This window comes from Alosa sapidissima, chromosome 9, assembly GCF_018492685.1.
Source record: "Alosa sapidissima isolate fAloSap1 chromosome 9, fAloSap1.pri, whole genome shotgun sequence".
In the NCBI taxonomy this organism is placed as follows: Eukaryota; Metazoa; Chordata; class Actinopteri; order Clupeiformes; family Clupeidae; genus Alosa; species Alosa sapidissima.
Window position 1 is genome coordinate 35,056,691 of NC_055965.1, and position 27,662 is coordinate 35,084,352.

Genomic DNA, 27,662 nt, shown 5'->3' on the forward strand with positions numbered 1-27,662 from the left:
ACTAGTGGTAGGCTAATGCAGTTTTGCATGGCCCCAGAAAATGATGCTGTTTACAAAGAGCTCATGATTCTAAAGAAGAATCTAATCAGAATGCAAAGACAATTGCTGTCAAAATACAGAACTTTTACTGTGCAAATTTCACAAACATCTTGTATGAAACCAATACAAAAAGTAGTGCAACTTGCAATAATTATACTTTTTTTTTAAATTATACAATTTAAAATAAAACCTCTCTGCTAATATGCTTACTCTGTCAAATAGGCCTATCAGAAACATGCCTTAATGTTATTGTGTGGTTTACATGACGTTAGTGGTAGTACTGTATAAGGTCTCATAGTTGATTGTGTATGTCAGAGGGAAAACAAAGCCATGAGGCCGAGAGAATTGTCCGTAGACCTGCGAGAGAGACACAGATCTGGGGGAGGATAGAAGAAAATATGAATGAGATCCAGAGTTTCTTTGAGAGGATGAGAGAAGCAAGAAAGACAAACATCAGACCCACACACACTCACCTGGTTGGCCTGTGTCAGTGAGTTGTGTTTCTCCTCCACACACACACACACACACACACTCACCTGGTTGGCCTGTGTCAGTGAGTTGTGTTTCTCCTCCACACACACACACACACATACACATACACACACTCACTCACCTGGTTGGCCTGTGTCAGTGAGTTGTGTTTCTCCTCCAGGTGTTTCTGCAGTTCATCGATCTTCAGCTTCAACTGCTTGTTTGACTCCACCTGCTCTGTCAGGCTCCGCCCAGTCTCCGCCTCCTTCTCTTCCAGACGACGAATCACCACGCAGAGCTCCTGGTTCCTTCCTACTTCATGCTGATTGATATATACACAAGCACATTGAGCAGCATTATCTTTAAAACGGCTTTCTTTTTTGACAAGAAAGATCATAGCTTAAAAACAAAACAGCTACACACAAACAGAATGAAATATGAATTCAAATAACAGCGGACGAGACGGGAAATGTAACATGGAACCAAAACGCGAAATAAATATTAAAACTGTGGAGGCAACAAAGTGTGTTGACTGTGTGTGTGTGTGTGTTACCTGTAATGCTTGTGTGTGTGTGTATGTGTGTGTGTGTATGTGTGTGTGTGTGTGTGTGTGTGTTACCTGTAATGCTTGTGTGATGACTTGAGTAGCCTTCTCCAGGTTGATGCAGGCTTGCTTGTGTCTCATCTGAGTGGTCTGTGTTAACAGTTATATTGGAGCATTTATTAAATACACTTCAACAGTCTCTTGACAGCTCTGCTAGTGTGTGTGTGTGTTTTACCTTCTAGAGATAGTGCAAATGCGTGCTCATTATAGTGAGTCTGTGTGTGTGTGTGTGTGTGTGTGTGTGTGTTTTACCTGCTAGTGATAGTGCAAATGCGTGCTCATTATAGTGAGTCTGCGTGTGTGTGTGTTTTACCTGCTAGTGATTGTGCAAATGTGTGCTCATTAAAGTGTGTCTGTGTGTGTGTGTTACCTGTAATACTTGTATGATGACTTGAGTAGCGTTCTCCAGGTCCATGCAGGCTTGCTTGTGATCCAGCGTATCAATATGCTGGGTAATGTCACCTTTCTACACACACACACACACACACACACACACACACACATACAGAGAGAGAGAGAGAGAGAGAGAGAGAGAGAGAGACTTGATCCACCGTATCAATATGCTGGGTAATGTCACCTTTCTACACACGCACAGAGAGAGTGAGAGAGAGACTTGTTCAATAACAGTTGCTCAGATTTGGAATCAAGCCAATACTACCTCCACAATGATAGCAAAGCCTGATGATTAATTACACCCTTTCAGAACTGGTGGTCCGTTAAAAGTCAAGGCTTTGTAACACCCACAAATGTAATAACTTCACACCAACACAATAAAACAAATAATAATAAAATAATAAAATAAAAATCTATAATAAGAAATCTGCACATTTTAAACGTAATAATCCTGCCGAAGTAATAATTTCCCACCAACATAATAACTGTTGCCTACTGCCAATGTAATGACGTAATTTCCCATCAACATGATAAATATTACAGTACTTAACTGGCAGTAGGCAACAGTTATTACGTTGGTGGGATTATTTCTGAGATTCTGATACATTTTCAACCCAGTGCATACGTCACAATTGAAAAAGTATCAGAATCTCAGAAATAATCACGTTATGCAGTCATCTTAAGATGGCTGCAGGCGGCTACATCAAGTCGAATCCACCTATTCTTTCATACAAACATACAGGTAACCAGGTATGCCATGGTGTTACAGGTGTATCGCCATTGAGATCACATACTGTAGTAAGGAGCTGGCTCAAGGATTCCATTGAGATCACATAGTAAGGAGCTGGCTCAAGGATTCTAAAAGTATTTCCTCGTGTTTAGTTGTGTAATGAAAGCAGTTTTTGCAGCTATCCATGTGTGTTCACTTCTGGCTTCTTCAATTCTATAACAGGCTATTTGACGTCTTTAGAACACTAAACATATCGGAGGTGTCAAATGTTGACTTACTCCAGTCTAGATTTTTTGACGTTAATCACTCCCATGATGTATTGCTAGTGTCTATCCAAAGTAAAGTGCCTGTTTCGAGGTTAACTGATGCTTAAATCAGCCAAAATCCCATATTGTTTGCACCTCCAAGTGGTCTGTGACGTAAGTTTGTGTGAAAGAATAATACATCACAGCTCTGGTGGCCGGTGTCCCCATCTGTCTCTGTCTGTCAGAGTATTTGTGGTAGATGTGTTGGCTTATTTAGTATGGCAGATTTTGAGCTTTTACAGGTAAGATATGCAAACCCACACACACACACACCAGGCTTGTGCAAAATTCCAGAATTTAATTGTAACTGGCTCTTAAATTCCAATTCAATTCATGAATTTCACTTGCATTTCAATTGAGGTAGCAAACAGGAAGCAGAATTGCAATTCGAATTGTGCACAACCTTGACACACACACACACACACAGTGTTGAATATGAGTTTCGTATTGTGACATTATTTGTTCTCTGGTAGATCACACAATCAGAAGCTTGTGTCTGTGTTTCTGTGTAGATGAATGAGCTTGGTCAGCATTTGGCCATGAGTCACAAACAAGCCTGCCTCAACCTGAAGAAGCCCACTCAATGCATCATACAAGCATTACGGACAAGACACACACACACACACACACACACACACACACACACACACACACACACACACACACACACAGACAGACAGACAGACAGACAGAGAGAGAGAGAGAGAGAGAGAGAGAATAGCCATAGCTACAATATTAAAACCAGTTTAGGTTTGTGTGAAAGAATGGTCCAGGGCAATTCCACGCAAAACTGTCACGTCCATAAAGCCAACTAAATACCATGGCATAGTGTTGGCATGTGCATGTGGCAGTTTTGCGCAGAATTGCCCTCCAGCAGGCTACTAGCTGGCTGGCACACTATCTGCAACACTCACATTAACGACGGGACATAACGGTAATGATGCTCCCACTCACGTTCGCGTTGATATCACTCCGGTGTCTCGTGGTGGTGTGTTGCGACTTCAAGCCTTCGGTCTGCTGTGTGTCTTCTTCCTGTTCTTGCATGGTGTTTTGCAGCCTATGGATTTTAAAATGGAAACAGGGAAACCTGCAAGTGCACGAAAATAGGCTACCGATTCTCGTCAACCTTCCTTATGTAATATATTATTGCCTTATGTAAATATTTCTACAGTGTTCAACACGTCGTTTGGCGTGAGCCATTAACAACAATAGGAGACTGGGTTATCTAACTTTACCTGCATTTGATAGTTTCAACATTAAGATAGTAAAACTCGTGTGGTTTGTTATGATTTTCCTCAACCGGATTGTGTCGTCTGCTTCACTGAACAACGAAATATTCGGTCGCGCCGCGCGTATAAGTTTTACCGCCCTCTCGTGTACTGGATGAGAAATCGGATTTTTCACGCGTGTGTTGGCAGACACACGAGGTTGGATACCGGGATAAGGTAGTGTTATGACTTTACATTAAGTTGTTAATTTTCTTTGATTTTTATATTAATTTAAAACGTATTCCGTAGGCTATACACCGCTGCAACAAGGTAATAGAGTGTGTGGTAGACATACCGTCATTTTGAATGCGTTTGATTAGCATTTTTGCAGGTTCCGGTTCAACACATTATGCGCGAATGAATGGGGTTTCTAGCCTGGCAAATCCAGACCCTAATCTAGAAAGATGGCAAAGAACAACGTAATGGCCCAACTCGAAGGGCGGCAACAAGCATGCATTTAAAAATCTCACTGCACGCAATATACCATGTTTACTCAGAAATATTTCGGACTTCGGCCAATGTGTACTGTCCTCCAACGTTGCAGCGCTGTCTTCATCAGTTTAGCAGGTTTCCCGCAATGTTGGGGGTAAAAGTAACGTGCATCATTGCTCTTGGCCAGAGTGTCTCGCAGAGGTATGGGGTTTCGGGGATCATAAAAAAAAAAAAAAAACACACACACATGGGGGGATCCGTAAAGGAGCGGTTTGTAGGATTGCTACCGAACGTTCTGTACGCCAAAATTATAAAACTGGTGAACGCATAGATAGAAAATACTGAAACTCAGTACACAAATAAGCAAAGAAATATTTACTTTAGTAAAAGTAAAAGTACCACAATGACAACCCTACTTAAGTAAAAGTAAAAAGTAGGCCTACCCATACAGAAAAATAATATATTCACATATATGCAGCTTGAACATAAGCACATCTATGTTAAATAAATATATTTACATCTATGTTAACTACATATATTTCCATGTATGTATCAATATATTTCAAAATATAGGTAAATATTCAATATTGGCCACTTTCTTATATTTTATGCATATAATTAAATATATTTAAATATATGACACTAAGAAGCATGATCACATGACCCTTGATGAAGATTCTGATCACATGATCTATATATTTCAGACATGTATGTCTCTAATATAGTTCATATTCTACTATGGTTTGATATTTTCCGCACTGATCAATAAATATTGCACTATTGTGTTTACTTAAAATCAACCATAGTATCAGTATAAAGAGGAAGAAACACACAACACTTCCGTTATCTTTTATTCTATTTTATTGAAAATCTTTGTTTTTGTTATGGAACCTCAGTTCTGTCACTTTGGCATTTATTGCCTGGCCCAGCAATTTGGAGTGAGTGTCTGGCCTGGGAACTGCTTCAGGGTGGCCTCTGAATAAGACAGAACATATACAAATAGAACATGCAAAATATTAGTGACACAAATACAGATGCTAAAGTGCGGAAACACTGTTGTGTTATCACGATAATTGGAGATAAATACAAAGTGAGTTGGAGAGAAAGACATACAAATAAAATAAACTCACCAATTATCGTCTTAGTCCTCTCAGGGTCCAGGCATTCCCTCTAAGTGCCTCCTAAAAAATAGCACAATCAATTAGGACCTCAAATAGTTACAGTTTACTAACACAGAAAAGATCTATGATGGTGAGGCGAAAATGTGAAGCAGTCCACACAGACAGCCTAACGCTTTTAAATGAGACAACACAACTAGAGGGCAGCCGTGGCCCACTGGTTAGCACTCTGGACTTGTAACCGGAGGGTTGCCGGTTCGAGCCCCGACCAGTGGGCTGAAGTGCCCTTGAGCAAGGCACCTAACCCCTCACTGCTCCCCGAGCGCCGCCGTTAAAGCAGGCAGCTCACTGCGCCGGGATTAGTGTGTGCTTCACCTCACTGTGTGTTCACTGTGTGCAGTGTGTTTCACTAATTCACCGATTGGGTTAAATGCAGAGACCAAATTTCCCTCACGGGATCAAAAAAGTATATGTACTTATACTAATATATCATATACACAGAAGAGAGAAGCACACAGATAAACACTGAAAGGAAAAGTTAGTTTAATCCTCAATTTTTTACTAAACTTGTACAACCAAGAAGCTGCTATTTCATTAAAGTTAAACATGTAAATTTTAATGTAAAATTTCACATCTGTATGAAAACACTCTACAAACCTTGTTGAATAAAAGCCTTCAGACTCACAACCTCCTCTTGGAGAGCCTTTATCGCCACCTCTTCTTTAGGTGGTTGTCAGTTCTTGGTTATCTCCCACAGCTCACACTCATAGAGAGCTCTACCAGCCTTCTCTGAAACCTGCAAGTGAACAGAATATACAGCATGAATGAGAGTGGCGTTGGTAAAGGGTATACTCGTGTAATATGTAATGTCCTGGGATATTCCCACTCATGAAGTGTCTCCCATCTGAGACTGCTATCTGAGACTGTAGGGAAGCTGTACCAACCATCATAGAAAGATATGGTTGGAAAGGTATTTCAGTTCACTTTGTGTCCCCAGTAGCTTGAAGCTAATTTCTTGTCATTCAAAAGATCAAAACTACTCAAACAAATGTATAAATTCTCAGAAACAAAAGGTTATGTTCTGCATTCGAAAATAGACCTTTAACAAAAAAGTTATATTCATAAGTAAACATTTTTGATTACCTTTGGTCTATTTGATGATGAAGCATCAACATTTGTCAGTGAAGCATACTATTGGGTTGGGCTTGGGTCGTCTGGGTCTCAGGTCTTCTGGTCCTTCCTCCGGTGTCCTTGATGTAGCTTTCAAGTGTTGCCTCCCTCTCTAAAAGGTAAAAAAAGGGGTTTCAGTGCTCAAATATACTACATGGCCATACATGGTCCTTTTCAATACAATTCAACTTCTACATTTCCATAATTTAGCATGGGTATGAATGGTTTTGCAAGAATGTCAGTGCACAAAGCATGACAAAGTAGTTTGATAGTGCACAAAAACAAAACACATTACTTGCAATGCCATTTCCATGAAATTAAGCACAGTACTTGTGTCTTCAATTTCTACACGTCCACTCTAAAACTCTCCAGCACATACCACATTACATCCTATCTAAAAAAAAAAAAGAAGCTAATGTTAGCTCTAAGTGTTGTCCATGATGCAACAATAGCAGCTAGCTAGCTAAACCACAGTGCATAGAATGTCTACACCTTAGGCTAGTAATGTTAACCGTTACATTTTCTGTCTTGCATGACAAATCATAAGTTAGCTTATATTTATGTCTAGCTATCAATCTACATGCCAGAGGCAAATATACTACCAAATATGGCCGGGAGACAGGTTAAATTGGTATTTCACTCTGTCATTACAAGTCGTTTTCATTAATTGTCCAAACGTTTCTCAGTGAATTTATTTTTCAAACCCCTTTCAGGTGTAAAAAAATAAAGCTAGCGCTGGCTAATTTATGCTAACGTTAATGTTACAGAAAGTAGCAAAGGTTAGCTTCCAGCTTCCACCAATAATATCATTGTTAATTCGGACATTAACTTCTGCAAATGTTATATGAAAGCAATTCAGCATACAATGAAGATCTACTTACCAGCAATTTTGACCACCATGGCCTCGAAAACCGGCCAAGAGCCTTCCTTTCCTCCACCACATAACGTTCGTTTCTAGCAAGATGTTGTCAGAGAGGGTTAAAGCGGAGAGAGAGGCGCAAACGTTCGACAATTTCCGCGTTCGATTATTGCAAGGGGGAGGGGGGAAAATCCCCCTTTATGCAGACCAGAGTAAACCCTCGCTGCACTAATGTCAATGGAGACTTGTGGAATTTTACCAATAAATTGGTCATTATGTCTTTCTGGATTTGTTGCTAGCGTCTTAGCTAAGGTAACATTTTAAACGGAGAAGTGTAATTTCTTTGAAATGACAACTAGCTGAATAACATTACTGACATTAGTTAAAGTGGATAGTTTATACTCAAGTGAATTTGCAACAGTATATTAAGTTTAAGCGAAGTCCTTCAACTAGTCACTTGTTAGCGCATAGCTGTACTATTGCCATAGCTACTCCCATCCACTTGTATAGCATTTTAAGCTAGCGTTAGCTAGCAAGCTAGCTCGGTTCACATGACTAATTAAATTATTCATATCATGTCCTAAAGAATGATTCATTGGTATCATACACGATTATATACAATAATACTGTGAACACAATTATGTTTATTTGTTCTTATTGCTTATTAAGAGAGAAAGTTTATTTAGTGACGTAGGGTGACACTCCCACTTATGCAGACCGGAACTGTCCCGTTTTGCTCCCATAGTAACGAATTACGTTGCTCTATCTTGCTAGTAATCAAGGATCTTTGATGTTGTCCCATCCAGAGCTGTTGAAAAAGTCTACCTCATTAACGTTAGGTCTACTAATGCAGTCAGTCTGCAAAATACTGGTTTTGCCCTCATACTCCCCGCCAATCCACTTAACCAGAGCAAACGTTTTACATTTGGACTAGTAGCTGTTAGTTATGCTTATGTAGTGAAAAAGCTGCAAACATTTTAACTGTTATTCCAACGACCTTAGAGTATGTTGGTAGTGACGTATTTTGAAGTTGAAGGTTTTTTGTAAATCCCACCCATCACTGCCTGTGTGCAAATCATGGTGCAAATAAGTTAATTGAATATATTTACCATATAATGTAATGTACGATATCCACATATATGTTACATTGCTGGGTCCCACATATACTTGCATATATACATTCTTATATGTATTAAATATATTGTAGCCATCTATGTATGGATGTAGCTAAGCTGCATATATGTGAATATATTTTTTCCCTTGATTTTTCTGTATGGGTACCTGCTTTTAAGTGTACTTTAAGTATTAATAAAAATATTTGAATAATGATTTATTCTCTTAATATCTATATTCTAATTAAAAAAATATGGGCTGTGACATTTTAATTAAGCTAGTTTTAGGTTATACTAGGCTAGATAGTTTTAAGCTAATGTAATTGTGCTTACCATGTGGCCCAGTTTAGCCTACATTCTGACTTACAATTCTGGAGAATGTAATTCTGGTTATCTACTAGGGTGATCTGCTGAGTTAATTTAATATCATTCAGCAAAACACGAGAGCCTTAGTTTTTTTTCGGCCAGCGGTTCTATAGTCTACCATTCATTTGTGGTGCAAATGATCAGACGTGTGACAGACACGTGACCATAGCCTGTAACTTTGTTGCTCCGCGGACTAGCAATCTCATCGGGGTGGAGGCCCTAACGCTGCAGATAATAGACAGAGAAAGGCAAGTATATGCTCGGGGCACAGAACACATTTGCATGTCCAGTGTAGCCATGGGTCTGGTGAATATAGCCTACCGAATGCAGATGGTTACAAGCTCCCGCTTTGCCTGGTCTAGACTAGAAGCCTATGTTTCAAAGCTTTGCAAAACAATATATACAAATTACAATTAATACAAAACAAAAACAAAACAAAGTTAAGACAGGGGCTTAATTAACAACTACATTGAAGACAGACAAAAGAGACACCAGGTGCTTTTACATCCTTCACAAACATTAAGGATCTATACAAGGAGTTAAACTCATGTTTCCAGTGGGCTTAGCATGGGATAGAAATTACATTTATGGATAAAAAAAAAAAAATTTGCAACTAAAATCAAAACATTCAAAACAAAAGATACATACCAAATCTGATTACTTTCTAAGTTAATGGGGGGGTCTCAAACTTCGATTGGAGCCAGCACCACAAATCTTTCCACAAAGTCTGCACAGGATTACATAGGAAAAACAGATGTTCCAAATTAAACAGAAGTTTTCTGTTTCTTTTTTACCAAAAAAAAAACACATTAATTTGTTGGGTAGTACTCGTTTATAATTTTAAAGTGCACTTCTTTCATTTTAGGAGGGAGAGGAAATGCAATATAATGTTTTCTAAACACCTTAACCTCCTCAACCTTAAGTCTTTCGTAATATACTGTCTTTTAACTACATTAGGTAAAATTCTTTCAATAACATATTTCTGATAATTCTGTTTGTGCATGTACAATCGAATTGATCTATTTCTGCTATATGGAGTTGTCTCATCTCAGGTGATGTCTTAGAATAAAAGTGATCTTCTTTAATCATAGATTTCAAAGAGGCTGGTATACTGTAGCTCTAAGGATGTTATTGTACTTTTTTGCTGTACAGTTAAGGTTAAATATCCTACAGAAATCCTTATGCAATCATCCAAGACTAACTTCCCCAGGCTAAAAGGTCTCTCTACTGGGGTACTGGATGGAGTGGCTGCATTATGACGGAGTGAAATTTTCTTTACTAGTGCAAATTCATTAAGAGAGTGTTCTCCTGATTTTAAGTAATCAGCAACTTGACTTTCAGCAGTAGCAGACGTGTCATCCTCGTCCTCATCCTCATATGAGAAGAACTCATCCTCTATGGCAGAGTCTGTGCAGGCGTGTTGGTGGGGTGGTATCTGCTTGCTGGTCTTCTCGGGCAGTTTTTCGACACTCTGCCAGCAGACTTGACTTGCCTTGTCCTTCCTGTGTCCGCAGCCCACGTAGTTTAAACTTGGGCAAAGTCACAGCAGCCAAGACGGCATCCTCGCTTTCCAACACCTCTGCAAATCTTGTTTTGATTGTCTGAAATGATACATAAGGATGCAAATTCCATATTATATTATCTTTATCTATCCCTATCCAGAGAGAGAGAGAGAGAGAGAGAGAGAGTGCATCATAGACTATTATGAATATAAATATTTAATTTTACATTAGCCTATATTTATTTCCCTATATATACATTCTATTTCTTTACAACAAGGTTTTGAAGGTCCATCATCTCTAGTCATAATGTATCATAACTGTAAAGGTTAGGTTAGAATAGAATAGAATGATCTTTTACCATTCATATAATAAAATGAATGTATTAATGAATTTAATTAATTAAAGTTCTTACTGTGACAATTGCCTCTGGAAGGTCAATTAGGATGTGCAGGCCACTCTTCAGTTGCAGGGTCTTGAATATCAATGTCTCCAGTGTGGGTAGGAGTGTGCCATGGTAACAATGATCTTCTACCTGAAGAATGTCTAAAGCAACTGTAAGTGGCTTAATCACCGTACAGTACTCTTTGATGAACTGGTGTTCTCGTTTTGTGATCCATCTCGTTATATCGTTTTGAGTTCCATCTTGTGGTGCATGGGACTAACAGCTTCTTATAAATCACACCATGCACAGTCTCTGCAGCCACGGTTGACCTCCGAGCCTTATTCCACAAGCCTGTGCATTTTGTGGTCGCACTTCTGTGAACAGGTTTTGTCCCGGGTGTTGACAGTAACCACTTGTCAATATCAATGCATGACACCAGGTTCAGGGTGTGTGAAGCACATCTCTGATGTGACGGCAATGTGATCAGTGTCATCTTCACCACCACCATCATCATCAGAAACAACACGGGTCTGCAAGGCCTCACCGATGTCAGTAAACGTCTCCTGGTCATCATCAGAGTCATCCCGCTCCACTAGCTGATACGTTTGGAAGGCCTTTACAAAATTTGAGCAATTATCTGTGACTGTTGTGGTGATTTTGAATGATATAATAAGAGTAGATATGGTCAAGCTCCGTTGCAATTTAGTCGTATGTATGGCGTCCTTTGAACCTCCTGCATGCCAGGGCTGCCTTACCTCGCTCCATGGTTTGCGGATTTATCCAATGCGCTGTTACGCCTAAATAGCTCTTGTTACATGCAGTCTGCTGTGGTAGACGCATATTCTTCTCAAATGTTTGTTTGAGCTCCACATTCATTTGAGTATATTGTGTGTCTATATAGTTAGAAAACGTCTTTCTACACGGCAGGGCTACCTCTCCTCTGACCGGTATTTTGGCAACTAGTACCCTGAATGGGTGTGACTCAACTGTAGATAATGTTAAAAGCAGAACTATGATCTATGACAGGGGTCTGCAACCTTATTATCAAAACAGCCATTTTGCCATTTTTCATCTTCTGCCAAAAAAAATTCTAGGGAGCCGCACAAAATAAGAGCTTTTTTATTTTAGCTGTTATAACCACTGAATACAACAAAAAGTAGCCCACTTTAAAATAAAACATTTAGCTGAGCTTTAAAAAGAAACAGGGCCGTCTTTGACAAGTCCATGTCAAGTGTTCTCTCGTCCTCTTAGGGTTTTTTGCTCAGCTGAACATACAAAAAATCTACATCAGTCTGAATTTTTTTTTCCAGGATAATAGGAAAATAATAGCTTATTAAATTTTATTATTACCTGTTTAATGTGACTTCTGTGTCTGAACTTTGCTGCAGATCTTCCCTATGTCAGGGCTGTAAGATGTGACTTTGATCTTTGACTTTGATCTTCATACAGGCCTGTAGGTTCTCATCTACGAGGCGGGAACGGTGTTTGTTCTTTATGAAGTTTATGCTTGAGAACAATTGCTCGCATAAGTATGTTGAGCCAAAGATGGACAAGACTCCAAATGCATACTTTTTCATGTTAATATATGTGTCAGGAATGGCACTCCATGTTTCAAAAACAAGTTTGTCGGGGTGGGGGAGTTTCTCAATATCACTCCATTTGTGCTCTTTAACGAGTGTAGCCTTCTGACGGGCGTCTTCTTCAATATCCGCTGTCAGTGATTTGAACTTATTTACCCATAAATCTTTTTCCGCTATGTCGGCCAGTTCAATTTCTAGATCAGGCTTACTTACTCCGGTGAATGCAACTGTTTTCAGCAGGGATGGGTCGATGTCCAGCGGTGTGACGGGGAAAGAGAGGGTAGGTTTCTCCTTTCTGAAATCACTGAATCTTTCTCCAAATGCAGCTTGCATTGTAATGATAGCACGGTGGAAATAATTTATTTGATTGTTCGCTTCTTTGAACTCTCTTAGGGAGGGAAAGTGAGAGAGCGTACCTTTTTGTGTATCTCTTGCGAACACTGTCATCTTGCGCTCAAACGCCAAAACATCTTCCAGCATCTGCAGGGCTGTGCGTCCTTTTCCTTGGAGATTTTTATTCAGCGTGTTCAAGTGACTTGTCATATCCAACATGAAGTAGAACTTACTCAGCCAATCGAGGTCTTCCAGTTCAGGATAGCTGAGGCCTTTGCTTTCCAAGAAGGTTTTCACATACTCCAGACCAAGGGCGCGGGAAGGGGGGTGCTGCAGCCTCAGCACCCCCTGCTGGCAAGAGATAGATTTTTAAAAAATATTATATATATTTTTAAATAATTACTAATTTGCTGTCTGACATTATTTATATTTTTGTATGTGAAATGATGAGTCAAATAGCAAAAAAGGGTTATGGATAGGTTTGAATATAGGCTACTGAAAATTAACAGTTACAGAGATCAACGTGAATGTGAGTCAGTTACTGTAAGAACCGTAGCGTGGTTTTATCTATGTGATGGCAATCAAGTGTGTAGGCTTACGGTTGATATAGGCCTACATATTCTATGCGATTTACACGTTCAAAAAAACCATGGATAAGCTGAAAGAAACTTTAATTGTGTTTTACAGTTTTGCAAAAATAATAAATGCATAGCTAGTGAAATCATTTCACTATCCTAGTCGCTAAGATAGAAATTATTAGGACACATACTTGCTGTGGAGACGACACACTCTAGGCTATTCAGAAATTATTTGCGAGATCATTGCAGCCTGATTATTAGCCTATATTTAAAGCCTAACATCTCTGGTGTGGTTTTGACGATCAGAAAAGTAATTTTCCTTAGCTATACTGAAAAAGGCTAACGATGGCAAGTGCGCTTCTGTGGGGTTAGGGTGGGCTCAGTGGACTCGGAGTGCTGTCGCAGAACATTGGAATTTGTGGCTGCCCAGGACTTTCCTAAAACGTCTCGCCATCACCCGCACACCGCACTAAAATGACGTATTTAGCAGTCAAAATCCTAAACATGTCCCGGGGGGGGGGGAGGTTGGGAGAGAATCATCGGACATCCATTATTTTTGGTTATTCAGCACCCCTGGTCAAAAATAGGTTCCTGCGCGCCTGCTCTAGACAGGTAAGGAAGCGTTTTAGGTTTTAGCACCTCTCCCCTGGACAGCCACCGGACTTTGTTGTGCAGCAGGAGATCCGAATATGCATGTTTTTGTGTATCCAGACAATGTACACTAATTTTAGTAAATTGTGGTCTCATTTTACTACATTGTGGTCCCTTTTTACTACATTGTGTGCACAATTTAGTATATTGTGTGCTCATTTTACTGTGTATTACTTACTGTCTAAGTTGTGTTCATGTTTTACTGAATAGTGTGCTCATTTCATTAAATTGTGCTTTCAATTTAGTAAATTGTGTTTACATTTTAATATATGAGTAAGGTATACAGTGCATACGGAAAGTCTTCACAGCTCTTCACTTTCTCATCAATCTACACACAATACTCCAACAGCCCACAAAAAGTGTTTGGAGTGTTTTGTTAATGTATAGAAATGTAAAGGCTGAAATATTCCATTTATATAAGTATTCACACCTATTGTATGACACTTGCAATTGAGCTCTGGTGCATCCTACTGTTATCAATGGTCCTTGAGATGCTTCTACAACTTGAGTCCACCTGTGCCTAAATTAATTATTTTTTCTTAGATTCCCCACCAAATCCAAACATTTCCACAAAATAAAAAAGGACGCTTTTTCTTGCATTCCCCACCCGATCACGTCATTTCACACCTCCATCCTTCTTCAGCTTAACCTCCTTTAAGCCAAATTTAGCTGTGACCACAACCACCTGAGGACCATTGAATGTGTCAACAGTGACATTTTAATATGGAATCCCTTCCCTCTAATTACCCCCACCTTGTGACCCCCCTCCCCCCGACACACACACTGATTGGCCACGCCCATTTGACACCCTATCATTCTGATTTGCATCATAAAGGCTCCTGTCCCTGATTGGTTAGATGAACCTACTGGGTCAGAGAGAAGGGGCATTTAAACACCACCTAGTGCAGTCAGATGTCTGAACTCACCTGTGCCATGGTAGGCACTGGGACACTCTTGCATTTCTCTGTGTGCACTTGTTTGTTTAATCCTTCAATGACAAATGTGATTCAACTGTAATGTTTGACTTTGTTTTTGAACACAGAATTGGAGTCTAAAATGTCAGGATTTACTGAACCAACACTGCTGCCTATGCCAGTGAAGGAGATAAAAGAAGAGGAGTTTGATGATTTCCATCAGGAACATCTGTTTGCAGTTCAGAAAGAAGAAGAAAAGCCTGGACTGGATCATGACTTCAAGACTGAAACACACACATCAGCAATGTTTAACTGCAAAGAAGAAAAGTCTTCACTGATGGACATTAAACAGGAGGAATCTGATTCAAGAGAGCATGGCCAGAAAGACTCTTCTCCTATTGGTAAGTTACTCATTAGTGTTTTGTCTCCTGTATGAATTGCACCATGTATATAGTTAATAATCAGAATCAGAATCAGTTTTGTTGGTCAAGAATACTTACATATACAAGAAATGTGACTTCGGTAGATGGTAAACTCTCTGTACATGTAACAAAGACATGTAGTAATAAAACATTCAATCAATAATATAATAAGACTTGTGTTGTTGACTTGGCTTGTGGAAATTCTGATGTAAAAAAACAAACATGTATTACCATTATGGTAATTATGAGTAAAATATTGTATTGTCCTATTCCTGCAAATGAACAAGAAATCAGCACAGACGAGATGAGACATACTGGGAAAAAGCCGTACCAGTGCACTGACTGTGGAAAGACCTTTAATCATAAATATCATCTCAAGGCACACCAGAGGATCCATGCTGGGGAAAAGCCTTACCAGTGCACTGACTGTGGAAAGGCCTTTTATCATACATCTCATCTCAAGATACACCAGATGATCCACACAGGAGAAAAGCCATATCAGTGCCGTGTGTGTGGGAAGAGTTTCAGGACTAAACCAGAGGTCACCAAACATCATCGCACACATACAGGAGAGAAACCATATCTGTGCAGTACTTGTGGGAAGAGTTTCAGGACTAAGGCACAGGTCAACAACCATCAGCGAACACATACAGGAGAGAAACCATATCAGTGCACTACATGTGGGAAGAGTTGCAGGGAGCGCGGTGCTCTTACCATCCATCAGCGTACACATACAGGAGAAAAACCACACCAGTGTACTGCATGTGGAATGACTTACGGGACTAAGGCAGAGGTTACTGACCATCAGCGCACACATACAGGAGAAAAGCCATATCAGTGCAGTACATGTGGGAAGAGTTTCAGTAGTAGCTCAAATCTCATTCAACATTATCGCATACATACTGGAGAGAAACCATACCAGTGCACTGACTGTGGGAAGAGTTTCTGGACTAAATCAGAGGTCACCGTCCATCAGCGCACTCATACAGGAGAAAAGCCATATCAGTGTACTGCATGTGGGAGGAGTTTCAGTCGTAGCTCAAATCTCCTTAAACATCAGCTCACACATACCGGAGAAAAACCACACCATTGCACTGACTGTGGGAAGAGTTTCAGGACTAAAGCAGAGGTCACCATCCATCAGCGCACACATACAGGAGAAAAGCCATATCAGTGCACTACTTGTGGGAAGAGTTTCGGGTGTAGCACACGTCTCATTCAACATAATCGCACACATACCGGAGAAAAACCATATCGGTGCACTGACTGTGGAAAGGCCTTTCGTCACAGAAATGGTCTCAAGATACACCAGATGATCCACACAGGAGAAAAGCCATATCAGTGCACTACATGTGGGAAGGGTTTCAGGACAAAGACAGAGGTCACCATCCATCAGAGCACACATACAGGAGAAAAGCCATATCAGTGCACCACATGTGGGAAGAGTTTCAGGACTAAAGCAGACGTCACCAGACATCAGCGCATACATACAGGAGAAAAGCCATATCAGTGCACCACATGTGGGAAGAGTTTCAGCGCTAAATACATTCTCACTCGACACCAACGATCACACATGGGACTAAAGCCATATTTGTGTGTCAGTCACACCTAAAATCTTAAGAGCCATCAGGACTTGCATACAGGTGTTGAACATTAGAAATGCTAAATTGACCCAGTGAGTATTTGCATTAAATCAGAGGTCATGTACAGACACCTTTATTCAGCTAATGCAAGATGAAGAACAAGTACCACATCATCCTGGACTAGAAGGATGAATTCCTTGTGTGGCACAGATTCCTGTGGCTACATTCATGATCTGTTTAAGATGCATTTTGTGTTTGCTGTATCTTCTGATAAGGCCTTTATTGATATCTACAGTACACATTCATCTGAACAACTAACTGTCTTTTGCATTGTTGTGTCCACCACCAAGGACAGTCCAAAGCAAGGGAATCACATTGCGAATTAATAACAATAACATTTGAAAATGTTACCAGCGAGAGGGTTTTTATTCAAATGTGTGGTAATTACAGGACACACTATTATTGTAAATAAATCACTTGTTTGACTATCTCAATGGCTGTTTGAATGAATCTAGAATTATTATTTTTTTACCTCATACATATATACACAGAGGTCATTCAATGTGCTTTACATAAACAAAACATACAACATGCTTTACATAATCAAAAGAAAACAAAACACAAGGTAAAATCATTTAAAACTAAAGAATAATTAGAAAGCAAAAACAAAGGCGAAAGTAGTAAAAAAGTAATAAAAGACGAGGTAGAATAATTATCAAGGCAGATTCAGAATTTGTAACTCGGCGCAATTCTAAATCATTTTGATTAAATGACTCATTTTGATTAAATGATAAAGTGGACTGTCCTGAACCAGCTGGACCATGGTGGAGGGAGACTACCCTGGAAATATTAATTATAATTATATGTACCCTGGAAATCCAGAGTTCTCGCAAGAGCACAATGGAGTTGTCTCTGCGAGACACTCTGGCAATGAGCAATGATGCACGTTACTTTTACCCTTTGCATCCCATGGAACCAATGAAATCATATCTGATATAGGCATGCCAGAGGCGAGCTAAACTGATGACGACAGCGCTGCAATGTTGGAAACATTGATCGTAGTGTTATCCAATTCCGTTGAAGTCCAGAATCATTCAAAGTAAACATTGGTCTAGTGTTATCCAATTGTGTGCAGTGAGATTTTCAAATGCATGCTTGGTGCCATCCCTCGAGTTGGGCCGTTACATTGTTTGTGGCCAGACCCTTAATCTTTCTGGATTACCAGGGTCTGGATTTTTCAGGCTAGAGGGAGACTCTAGGGCTGAGCAAAGTACACACATATGAAATAAATGCCATTTTTTATTTAGTAATGAATACATTCTGCACTCGACATCTGTGACAAGAACCGATCTGACTTGACTTGACCTAAGCATGCGCAGTAGCATGTGTGTGCTCTCCACAGCAACTTTTTATTCCATTGCAACGAACAAAGTAAAAGATAGGCAAAAAAATGGATATCTTTGACGAACAAAGTGGGATGCAATGTGAGCCTTGAATTGGATACCATGCAGGAATTTGATAGGATCATAAAACCGGATCATGAACATGCTTTTTCTGAGAAAAACACATGAAAACATTGGATAGGTTGAGCTATATATATAGTTATTGTTTTGCTATCACTTTCTCTGTTTTAATAATGTGACCCAGAAGGATGTAGAACCAATGGATAGCTCTGTGTCTCCTCTTCCATCTGACATGTGTCCCATATCTATCTGATCACGGGTTTGTGAAAAATTCAAACGAGAGCAATGGGTGAACTCAGAACGGTATAGACTGGTAATATGATGCAATTTGATTTAATTTCATGATTTTGTTTTATTTGAATCCACAATCGTACAAGTGCCTCGTTTTTTTGGAAAGCCCCACTTCTGCTCTGTCACATGATAAAGTTTCATCAAACTGCAACGAATAGTTCCGGAGCAATTTCACAGAGAAGAATTGGTGTGTTTTTGAATAGTTTCAGAGCCATTTAAAAGACACACTTTGCATCAATAGTCATAACTGGATTGACCTCCATGCACAGTAGCAACAGAGCTAAAGAACCCAATCCATTGGTATAAGTTCCAGAGCTATACAACTTGATCTAACTATACTGTGTAGCCTACATCATCTGATTTTAATATGTTTAGATATATAGGCTATATTTAACATTCAACATGTATTTTTTATTTCTTGCATTTACGAATTTAAGCACGGCTTATGCCTGCTTAGCTATGAGCTGTATATCCTCTGATTTTAATATTTACAGTTACCTACCATTTAAGCACAGCTCAGTTTCAAGAAGCTTTTCAAGCTCCATGTTGAAATTTGCTACAATGTATTTCAAAACCGGATTGCTTTGGAACGGTTAATTATACACGGGATTGACTCACACCTTTGTGTTCTCTAAAGTCTGCAATTTACTGTGATGTATGGTTTGTCATGTGTTGAGTGAAAAGTTGGTGAGATATCCCACCGAGACAAATGGGTGTGGAGATGGGCACAATTGGAATGTTGATGGCTGACCCAGGTACAGGTGCTAATGTGCCAGGTGTGTAGAATAATAGACAGACAGGTGCACTGGTGGATACAATTCATATCATACATGCTGATTACCCAGCCATTGTTCCTGAAGTACAGGTGCTAATATTGTATAATGAGAGACAGACAGGTGCACTGGAGGATACTACTCATATGATACCTGCTGATTAGCCAGCCATTGTTCCTGAAGTACAGCTATTAATATGATAACATTTGATTATCCAGACATTGTTCCTGAAGTACAGGTGATAATACTATAACTATTCATATGATAACTGCTGATTACCCAGCCATTGGTCCTGAAGTACAGGTGATAATATTGCATAATGAGAGACAGACAGGTGCACTGGAGGATACTATTCATATGATACTTGCTGATTACCCAGCCGTTGTTCCTGCAGTACAGGTGATACAAGGATACAAAGAAGTTTATTGTCACATGCATATAGTTACTGGAAGTAAGAAATGCAGTGAAATTATGTCTGGTGTCAGCCTATTTGTGCATTAATGGGGGGGGGGGGTTAAAAGTGCAGTAGAAGAGGGGTTTAGTAGATTAAGTGGCAAGGGCTGCATAAGAGAGGTGCACACAAGGAGCACCCAAGAGCAACAGGGGCAAGGAAAAACTCCCTTACCAAGGAAGAAACCTTGGGCAGATCCACGGCTCAAGGGGCTAACCCAACTGCCAGGGGTCTTGGTGTGTGTGTTGGGGGGATGACAGGGGAGATGGGATAGTGTGCTGTGTATGTGGGGAGAGGTCAGTGTGCAATATGTGTGTTGGTGAAGCTTCCTCATGAGACAATGTGCTGTGTATGGGGGGGGGGGCAGTGTGCTGTAAGTACGTTGGGGATGTGTGTTGGAGAAGCTTCCTGATGAAATAATGTGCTGTGTAGGTAGGGGAGAGGGGGGGGGCAGTGTAGTGCAAGTATGGTGAAGGGACTTACTATTGCAAGCAGAGTACTGTATGTATGATAAAGGCTAGGCAATCAAGGACATGGGTAGATAGGTGGATGAGAAATCAAAAATAATAAATAAAAAGTTCTATGGAGATGTGCAAAAGTTGGAGAAAGTCAGATGTGTGTGTGTGTGTTTTGACGTGTGATGAAATAAGAAAATAAATAAAAGGTCTGTAGCATAGGGAGAGGGATGTAAAAGTGCTAAAAGTCATGTAGGTGTAGGTGTGTGTGTGTGTGTGTGTGGGGGGGGGGGGGGTGGAGGTCATGTGTGCTGAGGAGTGAATGTGTGCAAAGTCAGTATAGTGTGAGTTCAGAGTTCGGATGGCCTGGGGATAAAAACTTCTAGTGATAATACTATAACTATTCATATGATAACTGCTGATTACCCAGCCATTGTTCCAGTACAGGTGATAATATTGTATAATGAGAGACAGACAGGTGCACTGGATACTATTCATATGATACCTGCTGATTACCCAGCCCTTGGTCCTGAAGTAATAATAATAATAATACATTTGATTTAAAAACGCCTTTCAGGACACCCAAGGTCGCTTCACAGATAAAACAAATAGAAGGAAAAAAATAAAATATATATCAAAAAAGGAGAAAAATTATATATATAAAATAGCCATCCATATATATAAAATAGCAATCCATTGTCTATTTTCACACCATTTAGCCATATCACAGTCCATAGGCTAGTCTAAAGAGAAAGGTTTTCAGTTCCTTTCTGAACTGGGCAGTGGATTCACACTGCCTGATGTTGTTTGGAAGTGAGTTCCATAGCTTTGGGGCTGTGTGTCAACAGTAAGATCTTAAACTGGACTCTCTGGGTAACTGGTAACCAGTGTAGCTGCAACAGTACAGGTGTTATGTGGCTTGTGGACTTTGTGCCTGTTACTATCCTGGCTGCAGAGTTCTGGATTATTTGGAGGCGGTGGAGTGATTTCTGTGGACTGCAGGTGATAATAACAATGATGTATAAGGAATAAAAGACACAAGGCTTCACTTTTCAATTATATTGCAGAGTACAATGTGGACAGTTATTGGATATAACCAGTTTTGTACTTCCATTTGCTATTTATGGCCTGCAGGCCTCATTGACCCGAGCTCATGCAAGTCAGAAAGGGGAAGATTTTATCAGGGAAAGGTTCCAGTGGGGGCTGGCATAGAAGCAAAGAGATGTAGTGAGGGTGTGTTTTGTGTGTGTGTGTTAATGTACAGAAGCACATATACAGTCCATCTGATCAATAAGTATGTGCCTGGACTCAATTTTATGCATTGACCATTTTCTCACCCATTCATTTCTAATGGCCGTCATTGACCGGAAATACACATGGGTGTTCTAAAGTTAAATAATACACTCAAATTGTTATGAAAATCTTCAACATTTGTTTTATGTGTTCAGATGCCCTGCATTAAAAAAGTCAAGGAGCCTCATGATGGTCAGAATAAGTTTCTTAATTTTTTGACTAAAGAATTGTCAATCGGACACATTTGACCGTGAACACAACAGGAGGGTTAAAATCTTCCAAAAATAGCAAACACCATGTTTGTGTGTATACATGACCCATGTTGGAAACTTTCAGCTCACACCTCCACCCTACCCAACCCCATTTGTGATGTTCCTCCAAATGTAGCTTTCAGCTCACACCCCCACCCAACCTCCTGTGTGATGTTCCTCCAAATGTAGCTTTCAGCTCACACCTCCACCCCACCTCCTGTGTGATGTTCCTCCAAATGTAACTTTCAGCTCACACCTCCACCCAACCTCCTGTGTGATGTTCCTCCAAATGTAACTTTCAGCTCACACCTCCACCCCACCTCCTGTGTGATGTTCCTCCAAATGTAGCAGTAGCCTACCTGAAGACCATCAGGTGTGCAAATGGTGCTCATACACATATCCCATAATCCTCTGTGGTTCTGGTGTGGTGCTGATTGGGTGGATCTGAATTCAGTAGCTCACTGGAACAGAGGATCCCTTCTAGACACACTAGAGTGGAGTCAGATTACAGAACTGAATGTGCTTACTGGTAGTCAACATCTGACTGCATTTTTTTAAGAAACACCACTGGAAATTGAAATGTCGGGATTACCATCACAACTATCCATGTCAGTGAAGAAGGATATCAAATCAGAAGAATGGGACGCTTTTCTTCATGACTATCTGTGTGCAGTTCAAAAAGCTGAAGGAACACCTGGACTTGATGATGACTGCAAGGCTGAAACACCCACATCACCAACATCAACCCTGGGTAAAGGGAAGGCTTCAACAATTGATTTTAAAGAAAAAGAGGATTCATATTTAAGACAACATGGTAACAAGAACCCTTTTCTTTCAAGTAAGTTACTGAATACTTGATATCATAAAGACTTGAACTGACTGAATTGATCAAATTCATTTGTTATGCTAATATACAACAGATTGTTCTCTCCACAAGAGGAATCATACTGCAGAAAGGCCAAACCATTGGACCACCTGTGGTGAGAGCTTCAGGAGTGTCTCAGCTCTTATGGTTTACAGGAGAATATATACATGAGAAAAGCCATATCCGTGTACTACATGTGGGAAGAGTTTGAGCTGTAGCTCACATCTCAACTCGTATCAGAGGGCCCATGCTGGAGAAATAACTCATTGTTGTGCTGAGTGTGGAAAGAGTTTCACAAGTAGTTCACTTCTTTCTCTACACAACATGATACACACGTACTTCTCATCAGATGGCACATACTGGAGAAATAACACATCGGTGCGCTGAGTGCGGAAAGGTCTTCAGATGGATGTTGAATTTCAAGAATCACCAGAGGATACAAACATATGGGGAAAAAACATATCAATGTACTACATCAAATTCAACATACTGGAGAAAAGTCACATTAGTGCTCTGAGAGTTGAAAGGCCAATAGATGGTCATCGCTTCACACACACACACAGAGAAATGCCTTGTATGTGTGACATATGTGGAGTTTTCAGACAATGGGACCTACATTAAGAATTTTGGAAGAAAAGATCAGGCAGTATGCTGAGAGACCTGACCCAATAGGCGACATTCGACATTAAACCGCATAATGATCCAAAACATACAGCCAAACAAGGCAAGAAATAGTTGAGAGAACATTTTCAACATTTTTAAGTTAGAGTCCAGACCTCAATCTGTCAAAAAGTATGAGCACAAGGCCAGAGTGATGGCAAATAATCATTCCTGCCTCAAAACCCGGATTTCTGTCTCCTATATGAACCATTTTGAGAGCTGTGAATGCAAATAAAGATGTTTCCATTGATAATAAAGATGTTAAAAGATAAATATTAGCCATATCACACTTGTATATTAATAACCCAAGCTCATTGTGAAGTTTAAATTAACTGTCACCTTGCATCCATGCTGTAAAATACAGATGTTCAGAACATAGCAACATTTAGCATATGACGGAGGTGGCTTTTAGCTAAAATAGCGATGTTTCAAAGATACGGTTCATCAGAATTCTGGGATATGCCCGCACCCTTTCTAGTATTTCACGCAGTCCTTTGCAGCTTATGCGGCCGCATAAGCAACACACATCTCCCGCTTTACTTACCAGTATCTTACGTTGTCCAAAAATAAATCAATAAATCATAATTGCATACCTGTCTCTGTTTTCATTGTAGACTATGTGTTGAACATGACCAATCAGCATAGAAGTAAAGCCCCTCTCCTTGCCCCGCTCTCTCTCGCTCTCCTTCCCTCTCCCTCTCAATAGACACGTGCGACTCCAAATAAAACAGTCACAATCGTGAAAGCAAGGACGCATAGAAGACCACTAGCTAAATTACTATTAACCCTTAAAGGTGTAGGTTTTTGAACGTTCTAAGTTCCGCAACAATTGAAGGTTCTAAAATTCTATGTTGAATTCAATGAACCCAGATATTCTTTAGAACGTTCATTTCTCAACATTGACGGTACTCCTTTAAGGGTTAAATCTGCTTAGCATCATTAGCATGCTGCACATATTTGTTTAAAACTCTTGCATTCAAGTTGACTGATCATCTCAATAGCAATATTTCCCAACAGAAGCGGATTAAGGTGGTCAGGCGCCCCTAGGCTACATTTTATTTGGGGCCCTCCTCCAAGGTGACATAGGGCTACAATTGAACCACCAGATAGGCCTACTCATACATCATCACTGCAATGTTGGTACATCAACAGCTGAACACCAAACAGGCCTACTCACACCAGCAGCGTCCTTACAGAGCAGCAATTGAACCACCAACTCACACATAACATGTCCTTACAGCAACCACTGGCCTACTCACATCAGGCAGCATCCTTAAAATGCAGCAAAATACCCATCCTTGCTAACAACTTCCTTACAGCAACAACCAACACAAAACAAAAACCATAGCCTACTATTTGCTACACCAGCACAGTTAATTGACAACAAATGCAATAGCCTAATGCCAGTTATTTCTTCATTGTTTGGTCAAATCCATTTCACACAGAATATCAATGGACATCAAAGACAGTTGTTTCAATCTGCGTTGGCTCATTGGATCTCTATTTTTAACGAATCCCAGTTTTGAAAAAGAACACTCTCCGGTAGTGTGGCCAAGTCTTCCAAGCTGAATGTGGTGCATGAGCATGTTCACCAATAACCGTGACACTACGTTTACATGGACATTAATGTTCCAACTATTGACTTTGTTCAGAATAACACTACGTTCGCACGGCTTCTCATACCACTGCTATGCAGACGACACACAGCTCTATCTGTCCTTTCCACCTGACGACCCCCTGGTTTCAGCACGGATCTCGGATTGCCTTTCAGACATAGCTACATGGATGAAGGCACACCACCTCCAGCTGAACCTCTCAAAGACTGAACTGCTGGTCATCCCAGCTAAACCTACCATACACCACGACATCAACATCAAATTTGACTCCCTGTCTGTTTCACCGACCAGGACTGCAAGAAATCTAGGAGTTGTTCTTGACAACCAACTAAACTTCTCAGATCATGTTGCCTCAGTCGCCCGGTCATGCCGTTTTGCACTCTACAACATACGGAAAATCAGGACTTACTTGACTCAAGATGCTACCCAACTTCTGGTTCAGGCAATAGTCATCTCACGACTCGACTACTGCAATGCCCTGGTCTACAACCAACCCAAAAGGGCACATGTTACCCCGCTGCTCATCCAGCTACACTGGCTACCTATGGCGGCCCGCATCAAATTCAAGTCTCTAACGCTTGCCTACAAAGTAGTCTCCGGTTCTGCTCCCACCTACTTGAATGCCCTCATACAGACTTACACTACCTCCAGACCGCTGCGCTCCTCTGACGAACGACGTCTAGCTCTACCACCGGTACGCTCAAGCCAATCCAAACTTTTCTCATCTGTTGTTCCTCGTTGGTGGAACACACTGCCAGTTCCTACAAGGGCAGGGACATCCTTTTCCACTTTCAAAAAACTCCTGAAGACCCAGCTCTTTAGAGAACATCTACTCTCATAGCAACACTTACAACAAGTCTTACTGATCCTAGCACTCACCAGCCGTTTCAAACTGACAAGTAACTGTTAAAAACAGCACTCACCGACGCACTTATTCTTACTGTACTCTAATGTTTTTTTTTTAAACTGTCCTAAAATTGTGAGAATTGTTCTAAAACTTACTGTTTACCATGTTGTTAGTCGCTTTGGTTAAAAAGCGTCAGCCAAATGTAATGTAATGTAATGTAATGTAATGTAATGAATAAGACGATATTGCGATTATTGCCTACGCTCCTACAGGAATCTAAAGGCCTAAGAAAGTATGTTTTTTCCCCCTCCCCACTTCCATTTGAATTTAGTTATCTAATGGATAGGACACAGGTGGCCTTATGTCAACATCATTGTGTGGTATATGTTTCCTGACCTCATATGTTTACAGGTGGGCACTGGGATGCTCTTAACTCTTACAAAAGTAATGATCTGTCTTTGTTAGTTACCCCTCCCCATACCCTCCCATGTTTCATTTCACCCCCCCCCCCCCCCCCCACAACCACCTACCCTCCTTTGTGGAGTACTAATTACCCCCACCTACCTCAACATCATCATACCTCCCTCATCCTCCTCACTGTTCCTCTCCCTGTTCAGGAAGAATTTTCTGATGTCCATCTCTGAATAGTTTATCAGAAGGCTATGTTTAGTTTTACAGTAGGACAGCTTCACAAACAGTATAGGCTACTTTTAAAGGATTCTCTCTACAGTATACGTATAAATCCTTATAAATTGTCCGCATGTGTGCATGCAGCCTACGCATGGTGTGAGTGTGTGTGTGAGAGAGCACAAGCTGGTAAACTGTTGCTAAATTTAGGCTACAATGACGCTAAGCATTGAAAAACAGATGCTAGTTATGTGGGTAACTCTCTAACAGCGATCAACTTGTCATTTTTTCTGTCAAACAAGTTGTGAATTTGTTGTAACATTAAACAGGGGACGACTTACTCAAAGTGATGTAACTCATGAATGCCGTTTCCAGCTAGACTTTTACTAAGGCACGTGCCCCAGTGCATAAGGTCTAGTGACGCCCCTGTCCATGGCCACACCCATTTGACACCCTATCATTCTGATTTGCATCATAAAGGCTCCTGTCATGGATTGGTTAGACTAATCTAGTGAGTCAGAGAGAAGAGACATTATATAAACACCACCTAGTGGAGTCAGAGGTCTGCAGTCAGAACTGGAATCTACAATGTCAGGATTTAATGATCCAACACTGCAGCCAATGCCAGCAAAGGAGATAAAGCAAGAAGAGTTTGATGATTTCCTTCAAGAGTATCTGTTTGCAGTTCAGAAAGAAAAAGAAAACCCTGGACTGGATCATGACTTCAAGACTGAAACACACACATCAGCAATGTTTCACTGCAAAGAAGAAAAGTCTCCACAGATGGAAAGTAAACAGGAGGAATCTGATTTAAGGGAGCATGGTCAGAAAGACTCTTCTACTAGTAAGTTACTAATAAGTGTTCTATCTCCTGTATGAAATGCACTATATAAATACAGTTGACCTGACTTGTGGAATGTTTGAAGTAAAACAAACATGTATTACCTTTATGTTAATTATGAGGGTTTCAAAATATTTACTTGTCCTTTTCTTGCAAATGAACAAGAAATCAACTCAGATGAGATGAGACATACTGGGGAAAAGCCGTACCAGTGCATTGACTGTGGAAAGGCCTTCAATCAAAAATCTCATCTCAAGACACACCAGAGGATCCATACTGGGGAAAAACCATACCAGTGCACTGTATGTGGAAGGGCCTTCAGTGACATAACTGCTCTCAAGAGACACCAGATGATCCATACTGGAGAAAAGCCATATCAGTGCACCACATGTGGAAAGAGTTTCAGGACTAAGACAG

At 40.3% G+C, this 27,662-nt stretch overlaps 2 protein-coding genes and 2 long non-coding RNA genes across 13 annotated transcripts in view; 2 read left to right on the forward strand and 2 right to left on the reverse strand.

Annotated features, from left to right (window-relative positions):
* The window catches only part of LOC121718788 (NACHT, LRR and PYD domains-containing protein 3-like), a 1,510,793-nt gene that overhangs the window by 792,079 nt on the left and 691,052 nt on the right, over positions 1 to 27,662 (reverse strand). The gene's annotated exons all lie outside the window — the stretch shown is intronic.
* The window catches only part of LOC121719082, a 530,903-nt gene that overhangs the window by 402,326 nt on the left and 100,915 nt on the right, over positions 1 to 27,662 (forward strand). The gene's annotated exons all lie outside the window — the stretch shown is intronic.
* On the reverse strand, positions 5,106 to 7,520 carry LOC121719041. Its single transcript, XR_006034098.1, has 5 exons — positions 7,412 to 7,520; positions 6,504 to 6,642; positions 6,018 to 6,156; positions 5,373 to 5,423; positions 5,106 to 5,217 (listed from the first exon to the last, which is right to left on the reverse strand). It is a non-coding gene; the product is annotated as an uncharacterized LOC121719041 (long non-coding RNA).
* On the forward strand, positions 14,732 to 17,300 carry LOC121718826 (zinc finger protein OZF-like). The gene is made up of 3 exons (XM_042104135.1): positions 14,732 to 14,829; positions 14,936 to 15,208; positions 15,517 to 17,300. Exons 2-3 carry the CDS (start codon positions 14,950 to 14,952, stop codon positions 16,839 to 16,841), a joined length of 1,584 nt encoding a protein of 527 aa, XP_041960069.1. The 5' UTR covers positions 14,732 to 14,829; positions 14,936 to 14,949; the 3' UTR covers positions 16,842 to 17,300.